General features: G+C 43.0%; 1 protein-coding gene across 2 annotated transcripts in view; it reads left to right on the forward strand.

Annotated features, from left to right (window-relative positions):
- The window catches only part of bckdhb (branched chain keto acid dehydrogenase E1 subunit beta), a 39,260-nt gene that overhangs the window by 8,717 nt on the left and 17,249 nt on the right, over nucleotides 1-13,294 (forward strand). For both annotated transcript variants that reach the window (XM_028981593.1, XM_028981594.1), the window contains exons 7-8: nucleotides 1,139-1,236; nucleotides 3,240-3,350. In XM_028981593.1, coding sequence (XP_028837426.1) covers nucleotides 1,139-1,236; nucleotides 3,240-3,350 — 209 coding nt within the window. The remainder of the gene's footprint in view (nucleotides 1-1,138; nucleotides 1,237-3,239; nucleotides 3,351-13,294) is intronic.

Here is a 13,294-nt window from a genome sequence, read left to right on the forward strand (position 1 = left end):
ATGAAACAAGGAATCACATGCAGGGCTCTGAGTTCCAGGCCTTATTTTTCTTTCAGAAGCGATTATTAGGTCATTTGTTTTGTAATACGGAAAAGCCAAATGTTTCACAGAGACTAAACTTTCTTGACACAGACTGGAAGAAAGTTGCTTGTTTTTCTTTAGATTTTGAAGATTTATGAGGACCGTATACTTTTTTTTTTTTTTTTTTTTTTAAGGTCAATATGTTTTAAGGTTAATTTAAGGTTTATTTCCCCCCTATTGACACCCCCAAAAATCTCCTGTCGGTGCTTTCATTGTATTTGTGATTTTGTGGTAAAAACTTTAATGATTAAAATTAGTAGTCCAGGTAACAATTTTCTCAATTATGGCTATTAAACGTTGTTAAGGGTTTTGTACTTTATCCCAAATGCTTTTTTGGAGAAACAGTGTGTAATTACAGGACTTTAGTGCTGCTCTACTGCTTTTGTTCAGGAATTATCTTTATTGGCACACAGGGTCTATTGTCCTTGTTCTGGCTGGGGTGTCATTTTATCCACAGGCGTTGCTGAAATGAAAATAGTGTCAAAGAGACCTGAAGCCCAGGCACTAAAGTAAAAGTTGTGTTTTCACACTGTACATACATGTAGTGCAAAAACAAATCAAATATTAATTGCCGGAAATAATATGTGCGTCCACTTTCCACTACCGCAGGGATGTGGTTCCCTGTTAATATTACTGGTGGTTGGAAAAACATCTTATGCTTGATGACATTTCCCAGTCAGCTTATTCTCATTGGCTGTTGTGGGTTTCCCCTCATTTTTTATTTTTTGCTTTGCCTCTCACACTACTGGAGGAGAATCAGACACAAAATTTGTTCAGATTTCAGTGGAAATTGTTTTATTGCTTAAAATATTAGACTCATTCTGCTGTATTTCATCCTGTAGGTGTGTGAGAGAGAGAGTGAAAGACAGATGTTGAGTCGCTTATGTTACTATGTTCATTTCTATTATGCACTTCTAGGGACTAAATTATTTTGGGGTAAATCAATCATTTAATGGTACATTATCACAATACTGATCGGTTTCATTGAATTTGGGAAATTATTTGTTCTACCGTTAAACTACCCAAATTACAATGGCTTGTCGTTTTCTTGTCGCAGTGGAGCAAGTCCCTACTGAGCCATTCCACATCCCTCTATCCCAGGCTGAGGTGGTGCTGGAGGGAAGTGATGTAACGCTGGTTGCCTGGGGAACACAGGTAAGGACCCCTTAAGAGATGAAGGGTTTGTGCCCATGTGGCCTTAGTCTGGGCTCCATGTGTGGCTCGACACGACACACAGCACAAAAGCCCAGAGGCCAGGTCAGATCTTGGTGACATTTTAAAACCGTGAGAAGAGTCGAGGGCTGATAGGAAACTCCGTCAGAAGCCCTCGCCTAACAGCAGGAGAGGCTCCGTACTGCTCCGAGACCGCGGTTCACCCTGACGTCTTGCTGAGTGCCAGGCTCGGCGCTTGCTAAGCCGCGCTTCAACAACATGTTGACTCTGCGCCCTGCAGCAGTTCACCCGCCTCCTCCTTTCATAGAATGGGATTACAGTCTGAATGGCGCACTGGGTGTCGTAACTTACAAAAGACTCCGCTCTCCCCCTTAACAGTCTTATCCTGCCCACGTGAATGGGTCTGTAATGCACCTCCAGCTAAAGAGCTGCTGCTGAAAGGAAGGGTTGGAATTGGCTCCAAGCTGCCATTTTGAGGGAGAAAAGGCATTGATTCAATGCTAAATGACAGACTCTTACTTCACCACCATTACTCCCTCTATCCAGTGACTCCTCATGGATGAGAAGAATAAAAACCGCCTCCAAGGACTTCACCAGATAGACGTCTGGAGGTGGAAACAGGCATTTCTGTGTTCTCTATGTTGTTGTGTGAAGGCGTGGTTCTGCAGGTGGTGACCACAGACCACTTCTTTGCTTTCTACGCTTTCTGACGAATGTTTTGATCACTTTTGAATGCTGGCGGTGCTTTCTCTCTAGTGGTAGCATGAGCCTGAGTCTACAACCCACACAAGTGGCTCAGGTGGGGCAGCTCATCAAGGATGCCACATCAGTGCGAGCTGTGGCAAGAAGGTTTGCTGTGTCTGTCCTTGTAGTGCTACCAGAGGTGCTACCAGGAGACAGGCCAGTACATCAGGAGATGTGGAGGAGGTCGTAGGAAGGCAACAACCCAGCAGCAGGACCACCAACTTTGCCTTTGTGCAAGGCGGAACAGGATCACCACTGCTAGAGCCCTGCTAAATTACGTCTAGCTAGCAGGCCACAAATGTGCATGTAACTTCTCAAATGGTCAAAAACAGACTCCATGAGGGGGAGGGCTTAACATCCACAGGTGGGGATTGTGTTTCACAGATGAAGAGCACAGCCCTCCATGGGCTCACCAGAGGTAGCCTGACTTCCATTAGGTACCAAGATGAGATCCTCAGACCCCTTGTGAGACCATTTACTGGTGCTGTTGGCCCTGGTTTCCTGCTAATGCAAGACTGTGCTAGACCTCATGTGGCTGGATTCTGTCAGCAGCAGAACTGGCCTGCCCATTCCCCAGACCTGAGTCCAGTTGAGCACATCTGGGACATAATGTCTTGTTCCATCCACTAACACCACGTTGCGCCACAGACTGTCCAGGAGTTGGATTGTTTAGTCCAGGTCTGAGAGGAGATCTCTCAGGAGACCATTTGCCACCTCATCAGGAGCATGCCCAGGTGTTGTAGGGAGGTCATACACGTGGAGCCAACACACACTACTGAGCCTCATTTAGACTTGTTTTAAGGACATTACATCAAAGTTGGATCAGCCTTTAGTGTGTTTTTTCACTTCCAGACCTCCATGGGTTAATTAAATTTAATTTCCATCTATTATGTTTGTGTGATTGTTCTTTACATAGTTGAATGTGCTCACACAAAGTATTTAATAAGAATATTTCATTTATTCAGATCTAGGATGTCTTATTTTTGGTGTTCCCTTTATTTATTTATTTTTAAAGAGGAGGAACACAAATTTTCCTGTTCAGAATTAAGATTTTATTTAGTAACATATGGCTGGTGTCTTTTGTAAGTTTGTTTAAGGTGAATTGTCTATATGAAGCCATTGCTTTGTTTTGCAATGTTTTGTTGCATGAGATTATAGCCACATTAGCTGATGGGAGGTTAATAACGCCAGTTTGCCAAGTTCTGAGAGTGACCTATAACCCCTCGTGTTTGTGGGTGCAGGTTCATGTAATGAGGGAGGTGGCCACCATGGCACAGGAGAAGCTGGGGGTTTCCTGTGAGCTCATAGACCTGCAGACCATCCTTCCTTGGGACACTGACACAGTTTGTAAGGTAAGACATGTGCTTTTACATGGGTGCAAAGCATGAAAAAAGTGTCTAATTTTAACAATATTTGTTTAATTTGTCAGCACGTAATTTTTTTTTCGTCTAGCACTTAACAATTTACGAGCACGTTCATTTTCTGTTATAGCCTTATCAGGGCTCTTAGTTTTGTAAATGTATAGGAACCGAACAAAAAGTGCTGGTGTCTTCCTCTTGTAAGTCGCTTTGGATAAAAACCATCTGTAAAGTGGCAAAAATATGTTCAAAAATCTTAATTGATTAAAAAATAATCAGTAGGGGTGTGTATTGGCAAGGATATCACAATACGTTACATATCACGATACATGGGTCACGATATGATTACGTCATGATAAGTTGTAATACTGTACATTTTGCGATATTGCACAGTTTACGTAAAAACAGAGCTGAAATACAAGATGCTGTGTAAAATATGTGTGAATCACATCCCATTAATAATTCAGCCAAAACAATGTAGAATTGAATTTTGGACTAAATTGATATAAAATATCACTGTATGGATACAATATTACCACGTAATATATCACAATATTTTTTTCAATACCCCTAGAAATCAGGAACACTGTCATTGTTGCTGTTGCAGTGGATAGCTGCTAAATACGGTTGTTGTGCTATTTATTATCTGCTAATAGCTGCTCTTTCTTGAATGAAAGTCATTTTAATTTAGAAAGTGTTTTATTAGAGATCATGCTGAAAAGCGCTGATCTTGCATGTGAATGAGCGATTCCACTCAACATTTTAAACCTCTGGTCTTCATTCATAAATGTGAACCGTGAGCTTCAGGAGAAAGCTCCTGTTATTTTTCATTCTTTCTCACGACTTGGAAGTATGTGTTTTCACAGTGCAGCATATCCTGTCCTGAAACCTCTCTCGGCTGGCTTCCTCCTCACTTACGCCTGACCTGAAGCATGAGCCTCTGTGCGGTAAATGGCGCGTTGGACGAGGGCGCCACGCGACCGCTGCATGGGCTGTTTTTGTTTTTCCGAGTGGGGCTGACAGGGAGGTCGCCTGCCATGGCCACCTTATTAATTTTTATACAACCATTTTATCATGCCCCTTGAGTCCGTCGGTGGGGGCGGGTGACGGGCTCTCAGCGCGGCCAAGTCAACCTCCTAACTGATAGTTAAGGCTTTAATAGGTATCCAATTAGAATCTCTTGCATATATCATTGTTTTGCCGAAGGGAGTTCAAAGGATGTAACGTCGCTTGTGATGTGGCAGTCTACCCCCTACCAATAAATAAATAAATTGCCATGGTGATATTCAAAGCGGTCTGCCCCATTAATCCAGCCCTGTGAAATTGAATATTGTGTTTATAGCCGTTTGGCAGCCCTTGTAGTGCTGGCAGACCGACGTGTTGGTGGAACATTCGCTCTGTAGGGAATATCGCTGTCTCTCATTCAGCTGTCGATCTCTTACATGCATGCATACACACACACCATATAGGTGCTGTGCTGTTACGTTTTACTTTAACCTCACTTATTGCCACACGGTTTTCTTCTTAGTGTTTTCTCCTCGCTTGTGTTGAGAGCTGCCTGTGGAATTGAAAACCACTTCAAATCAATTTGTCGTCAAATGGAAGATGGACATCTGAGGACTTGTTGTGAATTGCTGAGTATCCGTTAGTGTCTGTGTGCGATTGATTTATTTCGCCATCATCATTAGTCATTCAAAATTGGCAAAAACGCAGGCATTTGTTTGTCCAGTGAGTCTACTAGATCTTTAAGCCCACTGAAGAATGCTTTAAATTACACATAACATACCGCTTTGGTTATGTTAGACCCTTTCGGTATTAATTTATGTTTGGTTTTTGGTCTCTCTCAGAAAATCTGGTCACTAGACATATGTTCCACTTTAGGTTTGAACATTTGTGTCCCTGTATTTCGGTCCTATGAATTGCAGACACCTCTGTGCTTCCCAGAGAGACACACACACACACACACAGAGTGAGTGATTTCTTTTTTATACTGAATTCAGCACCCTAATGCTACTTGGCAACAAGAGTCACTTTGGTGGTTTTCAATGTCTTTGCTTGCATATCTCTAATTTGTGGACCTGTGCCGTCAGCACAGGACTAGTTGCATGTCATATTTTTCTGTGTTTTCTGATATCAACACTATTTATCAGATTTACTGAGTAAAGTTTCTTGTGTGGTTTTGGCTCATTTACACCTTTATGACCTACCAGGGGTGTGTGTTGGCAAGGATCTCACCATACGATGCGTATCATGATACACAGGTCACGATACAACTACTCCATGATATATGATATATTATATATTTCTAACACCACTATGACATACATTATGGGCAGTGGTGACCTAGCGGTTAAGGAAGCAGCCCCGTAATGAGAAGGTTGCCGGTTCGAATCCCGATCCACCTAGGTGCCACTGAGCAAAGCACCCTCCCCACACACTGCTCCCCGGGCGCCGGTCATGGCCGCCCACTGCTCACTCAGGGTGATGGGTTAAATGCAGAGGACAAATTTCAATGTGTGCACCGTGTGCTGTGCTGCTGTGTATCACATGTGACAATCACAGTCATTTGTCTACTCATTTCATGATTATATACAGATTTGTTTTTAATTACTTTAGTCTAAAATGTCTTTATTAATTAGGGTAATATAGGTACCAAGCATTATACTTTTATACATTTTAGCATAAATGTGAAGTTTTGCCATTGCTACACACATTTTCTTTGTGTTTGACCATTTTTTTTCCTTTCACACTGTAAATGTTTTTGGGGCAGATGTAATTACAGATGTACTAGCGATACTTCTGTGCTTCCTCGTCCATAAATTGTCCATATTTTCCTAAAAATGAGCACGAGTGTGAGTTGTGAGTCTTTGAGGCATGCACTAAAATACACTGTCGGAAATGTGCATGTTTGTACCACCACAGGTACAAATTACAGCCCCTAGAGGTCCCCACTGGGTCTCCATCTGTCTGGTGACTGTCTGTGCAGGAAGTCTTTTGAGGGGACCGTCTCATGAAGGTCTGAGGGCTTTTGACTTCTCTAAAATACCCCCTTTTATGTTCTTTGCATCAGCCGTACCCATGATTTATTTTAAAGCAGCCATTTGAACCGTGTCTGAAAACAGTTTTCTGAAAGTTGTTTTAAACTACTCTCCTCCTTCCAAACTCACGTGTTTATTCCTTTTTGGCTTAGTCTGGAATGCTGCAGACGGCATTTTATTTAAACGTGCTTCCAGTAATGCTGCAAATCTCAGTTTGTTGACCAAATTCTGAACCTTGTGCACTGTGACCGGGAGTCACTGACACGGCTGACTCCCTGAAGACAGCAGGGCTTTGAGTTGGTGATTAAAAAGGAACGTAAGCTGCATTTTTAAATCTCTTGGCTTCTTGTGTCAGGTCTCCTTATGAGCCCTTTCCACAGCCATTCCCACTCTTGTCTCCTCCTCTTAACCTTAAGCCAGTTTAAAAAAAAATAAAAAATTCTTTAACGGGTCTGCACTGATTAAATGGCCTCAGGATTGTGAGCTTTCGCAGGCAGGTCGCAGTCGGCTCAGCGCAGTTATGTTGGGAATGCTTAACTATTTCATTGGGAGGTCATAGTTTTTGGAGTCTCATATTTTGGTGTGGAGCTTTCCACCTTTTCCCCGCTGTCACCTAGTCGAAGTTGCCCCTGCCCCTGGGCCACGCAGTTATTCCTGACAAGCTCACGAAAATTAATTATGGCGCTTATGACTTTTCCCTCCCGACGAGAATGCCGACCGAGTGAGCGTACGTGTGGACGCTCATACGTATTTTTCCCCGTCACTTATAAACGGAGGGGCCTTAACCCACACACGTTTTGTTGATTAAGGCAAGAAGAACACTGGTGACGCCGCGACTGTGAAAGCCTTCCTGTCACCCCCTGAGGTCACTTGTTTGAGTCTCTGCGCCTTTTAAGACTTTTTAGTTCCTTTCTCTTTTTTTTTTTGTTTTTTTGGCCCGGTTTTGCATAGACGACGAGTGTAATGAGGTGGTGTAGCCCGTAGGAGAGCATTCGTGATGTAGCTCTCAGACGTACATTCACCCAATTAAAGTCTCCACAAAAACTGTGAGTCAGAGTCTTCAAGCGTTCACAGGGCTGGATTCACTGGCCGCTGGGACGGTGCTTCACGTTTCTACAACGTAGCTTTAGCCGAAATGTAACTGGAAATAGCAAACAGAAGTACATAAAGATTCTTGTTGTATTTGGGGGGGATGACCTAGGTTTGTGATCTGATGAGAAGACTCAGGTGGGCTATACACTCGCTTATGAACCAGAAGACCACAAAGTCACAGGTTCAAACCCCACTTACCACCATTGTGTCCCAAGTGAAAGACACTTGCTCAGGGACACAATGGTAGTGGTATAACAATCTGCTGGTCACACAAATTATTGACCCTTTGGGATCCATTTGGACATTTTCACGTAGGGGTGTGCTCACTTTCTTTGCCAGTGGCAGGCTGTACACTGACTACATTACATTATGTCATAGCTTCAATGTTGTTCCATGGGAAGATGTAATTAAATGTGAGTGTGTACCCACTTCTGTGAGAGACTGTAGGTGGGTTCAGTAAATAATAATGGCCACCATCACTGGAGGACTTTTTAAAATTATTTTAGTATGATGTTTATAATATGGCCATGCTTCAGCTTCTAAATGATTTATAAATGCGCGTTTTGCAATTCTGGAAATGTTCCCACGTTTTCCTGATGATGATGATGATGATGATGGACCTGGCTTTTGACAGCAGTGCCAGTCTCATTACCATGAAGCAGCTACCCTGAAAGTGTAGTGATTGTCACATGTGATACACAGCAGCACAGCACATGGTGCATACAGTGAAATTTGTCCTCTGCATTTATCCCATCACCCTGAGCGAGCAGTGGGCAGCCATGACCGGCGCCCGGGGAGCAGTGTGTGGGGACGGTGCTTTGCTCAGTGGCACCTCAGTGGTACCTTGGCGGGTCGGGATTCGAACCGGCAACCTTCTGATTACGGGGCCGCTTCCTTAACCGCTAGGCCACCACTGCCCCACATAGCACAGGTTACCCCAATATGTACAACAGACCCGCTAAATCTTTTGAAGAACGCTTGAACTCTTGTTTGGCCAAATCTCTTGTCCCTAGACATTTATAATATTGTCTTTTGGTTTCTTGTTTTTTGCTTGGACCTTCTAGGGGTGGTAATCCATGGCGCTGTCAGCTATATATGCTTGCGCCCTTGTTGACAAAGAGAAACAGCTAAAATTGCAGTAAAATGCAGAAAACCAGTTGTGTGTGTTTTTTTTTTTTTTTTTTTTTTTTTGTCCCTGCTGTCTGGAACTCTTCGTCGAGCGTAATAGACATTCATTTTAGGGATAAACAAAATGGTCAGTTTGTTCTTGCCAGACCAGAAACTCAGATGATATAATGTGGAAAGTCTCTTACGAGGCTGAAACACGTTTGGAAATATTGAAATGTCCATATATTCTTGAGCACAGGAGGTGGCGGCGATTCGGTGCACTTCACCGGTTGTTTTTTTTACATTTTTATTATTATTCATTTTCTCTAATGTTCAGCGCTGACCTTGCTCTTTGTCTTTGTGCATATTGGAGGAAATATGAAATATATTGAATGTTCTATATAATGTTGAAAATTGACATGGAGTCTACAGCTGGAATTTTATGAATTACCTACATGAGACATAGAGACAGGCTTCAGCAGGCAGTCTCCAATTAGCTTAAACGGAAAATGGTTGCCTGCGTGTTGTTTTTTTTTTTTTTTTTTGGTTTGTTTAAGCCAACAATTTATAGTGTTTGCCGGGCCCGTTTCTCATTAGCGTGTGTATTTCAGTAGGTGATTCTTATTAGTTGCGTAACGTGCGGTAGCGCCAGTGGAAGACTTGATTCGCTTCTGCTGCCCGATGGAGGAAAGACCAACTGTCGATTAAGTGTGATTGGATCACATCATGTTTGCCAGCGGTGGAGCAGGGCCCTGCTACAATGGCACTCTTGTTTCCACGTCTGTTCTATGCGATCTGTATTTATAGGCTATTATGACTGGTCTGCTTGCCCATGAGCCCCAAGACCAGAGTGGCCGGTCCAAGGCAAACTCTCCTGCTTCGGCTGCCTCTTTAACGTGATCAAGATGTGCTGCGACCTTGAAGTTTGCCTCCCTCTCATTTGCTGAAATGCATGTTATGAGAGGCGCAGAGCTGCGTTTTGGTTCGCCTCTGCTGGCTACCTGCTCGAACCTCTCTTGTTTGAGGTGGTGGGCTTTAGAAAGGCCGCCTGCACCTCCTGACAGTTTGTGCCGTGTGCTGGTTATGATTCCAACTGATGGAATCTATGGTTGTCGGGCTGGTCCCAGTTTCTGTTAGCTATAAAACACATCTGCTTCTGTTCTGTTTTGCACTTATCCCCGTCATCACATGGTGTCCTTATTTGACCCTATGGATCTGGATTTGACTCTGCCTGACACTAGCTTTCTGGGTATCTATTAGGGGTGTTTCAATTTAATCTCATAATCGACGCATGCATCGCGATGCATGAGTGGACTATATTGCTGAACATAATTTATTATTATGACACTGCTTGGTGAATAAATATTCATAAATAAACTTAATATTCCTAATAAACAAAAAACATATATGCACTGTTTATTTGACTCCATCCAAACATGCAGACGACCAAACACTGGTATGGCCACTTTGATTTGCCTGGTTCAGAATGCCTGATGTGAACTTTCACCTCTAGTATCTGTCACATATTAGAGGGCAGTGGTGGCCTAGCAGGTAAGGAAGCAGCCCCATGATTGGAAGGGTGCCAAGGTGCCACTAAGGTCCCCTTTATCGAGGTGGCGTCCCCACACACTGCTCTGCGGACGCCTTTCATGGCTGCCCACTGCTTGGCAGGGGTGATGGTCAAAAGCACCGCGTGCTTTACCGCAGTGGATCACAGTGACAATCATTTCACTTTAATGCTGCTTTTCACAAAACAGATTAATTATTTTTCCAATAATGTTTTATGTTTTCCTCTGAAGTGCAGTTAACCCATGCAGTGCATGTTTTATTGCTCCAAATTCCCTAGCTGTTTTGGTTCAGAGAAGCCGTTGATGTGTGAAGATTGACATTGAAAGGTTTGGTCTCCATTTGGTGTCCGTTGCAGTCCACCTCATTAACTGCCGAGTCAACTGCTTGCTCTTCCTGTCGCAGGTTTCCCTGTGTTTTCTTATAGGGCCTGCAGGTCCCTCTCTTGCACGGCTCTTTCCGGGGAGTTCAGGATCACAGTACTGAGGAATGTCAGACTTTATTGTCACCGTGCAGACACCTGGAAAAGGACATTGTGAAAATAATAATTCGGAGAATCAGGATAATGTAAACTGACTGGTTTGTTTGTGGCTCAGCATACAATTGGTCCATTAAACAAGGGTCACTGCAGTGGGGACAGAACAGACTGATCTGAGTGGTGTGGTACCACCTGTCTGGGACTTCAGACACATGAAAAAATGAATTAAGTCCCTTCTGAATAGTAAGTTAGAACCATTATGACCTAGAAGTGAGACATTGGCCAATTCCAATGTGCCTTACAAAATCATAAGGTAATAGATTTATGAGATGCGTGTCAGCTTGGCCTTTGTTAATGTGGGCTACTTGTGATCTAGAGACAGAATGATAAATAACAGAGACATAAATTTCTGGCTCCATCCTTGTGAGTGATGCAACAATTGGCTGAACCTAGTAAACCCCGTTGATGAGAAAACTTCATCACAGCGCTCTTTCGTTCTTGTGCATGTTTTTAAAAGTAACCGTGACCCTATTATTCTGGATGGTCTCAATTTGTGTGTCATTATTCGGAGTTGTGTTTCTAGATCCCTGCAATATGTACTTGTCTCTGCGCTCGGTGTCAACTGTGTTCTTGTGGCCAGTTAAAATTTTTGGAATGTGAAAGCAAATTAGCGGCATGAACATCCTATTTGAATAGATATATTACAACCTACACAGTGGGGGGAAATAAACTACCACTGAAATGACATCAATTCTTTGTTAGTTGGCAAACTTACCGAATCAGGGGAACAAATCATTAATTCCCTCACTGTATGAAGTATTTGTCTTAATTAGCCAATAATTAGCAAATAAATGCAAGCGTTCAACACTGTCCAAGAGTTAATCTCTCGGGTTTGCTTAACTGAACATCACTCAACAGTACTTCAGAGGTATAGCATTGCTCATTAATCCCCGGTTTTAATAGATTTATAAAATATTGAGGCGCGCTGTGACAAGTGATTTGCCGTGAAGCCTCATCTCAGAACTAGGTAGCAAATGCATGCCTGTTCAGTCAGTGAGCACACATGTGGGCTCACGTGTACGTGTCCGTAAGTGTCTATGTGCATCCAAGCATCGCTCAAAGTGCAGGTTCCTGGAAGGAAGGCTCCTGGCTGGACGGACCTTGGTTGGTTCTCTGATAAAGCTCAGTTTTATCACTCTCTATGCTTCATTTACTAAGTGCTCCTGAGCCATAATGTGCTTCCTGCTCTAAGAAAGCAGGTAAACAGTTCTCTCTCTCTTTGTGTGTGTGTGTATGTGTGTGTGTGCACGTGTGTGAGGGAAGGTAATTTTTAAAAGTTTCGAAAACACAAAGGGGGAAGGGTTGCCTCTACCAGCGTTTATTGCTTTTATTATGACCGCATTAGTTAGCCGTTGAGAAAGGCTCTAATAGTACGGTAGTTTGTCCATCAGAGCTGAACAGAGTTTTTCTGTGATTTATTACGATGATTCATTAATGGTTCACAGAAGACATTTTTATTTTTGTTGAGTTATTACTGAAGAAAGCTTTTAGCCTCTTTAGTGACATATATATTTTTCTTTAAATATAACTTCATGAGCATGCCCAGTCGGAATGGAAATTATAGTTAGACAGTTGCTTATGGTGAGTGCCAGTGTAATACATCAGCGTTACCGCATGCATGACAGAGCCTGAGCTCAATTCCGTTTACTCGATGATAATGCGATTATGGCAGTGGGAAACAAACAACTGCAAACAGCACCAAACTTCCAGGCTGAACAAGCCACCCGGACACTGTGCACTGTGCAACAGGCCTTATTCATCCTCTGAAGGTTCTTAGTATCCAATGGCAGCCCATGGTGTTCCATTTTTTTTATTATTTACTTGTATTATGAGCTAAAGAAACAAAAAAGATGAGTGCAGAAATACAAATGAAAATTAAGTGATTGTCCTTGTGACAGCACACAGTGACACAACGAAATGTGTCCTCTGCATTTAACCATCACCCAGCAGTGGGCAGCCATTACAGGCGCCCGGGGAGCAGTGTGTGGGGACCTCAGTGGTGCCCTGGCAGATCGTGATTCGAACCTTTTGATTACGGGGCCGCTTCCTTAACTTCCTTAACTCCCTTAACTCACTCACTGTCACAGCTTGAGGGCTGGGTACAATATGGCAAATGTAGAGTCACCAAGTCACCTAGTGTGCATGCTTTAGGCCAATGTCATTTACATTAATGGTGTAGTTACAAGGACGATCCCATGGAGCTACTCCGGTGTCTTGCTCAGGGACACAATGGAAGTAACTGAGGTTTGACCCTGTGACTTCTGTGTGATACCCACTAGGCCACTACACCCACATTCATTGAGCCAAAGGTACATGTTTACTTATGCATAAGATTTAAAATATTTTGTTATGTGTCCGATTTTCTTCCTTCTTCACAGGCTTTGTGGTTGCTCTGTGATTCAGTGCTGGTGGAATTGGCCATGTTCTTATGTGATTTGTACTTTTACTACAAACTCAATGTGACCTTGTCTGAAAGTTGATTCATGTCAACTGGACTTTCTTTCTTTAAACAGACGTTTCATTCTGCAATTGACAAAGTTCTGTGGATGCAGAATGAAACGTCTCTTTAAAGAAAGTCCAGTTGCCATGAATCAACT

The sequence above is a fragment of the Denticeps clupeoides genome, chromosome 5, assembly GCF_900700375.1.
Source record: "Denticeps clupeoides chromosome 5, fDenClu1.1, whole genome shotgun sequence".
Classification (NCBI taxonomy): Eukaryota; Metazoa; Chordata; class Actinopteri; order Clupeiformes; family Denticipitidae; genus Denticeps; species Denticeps clupeoides.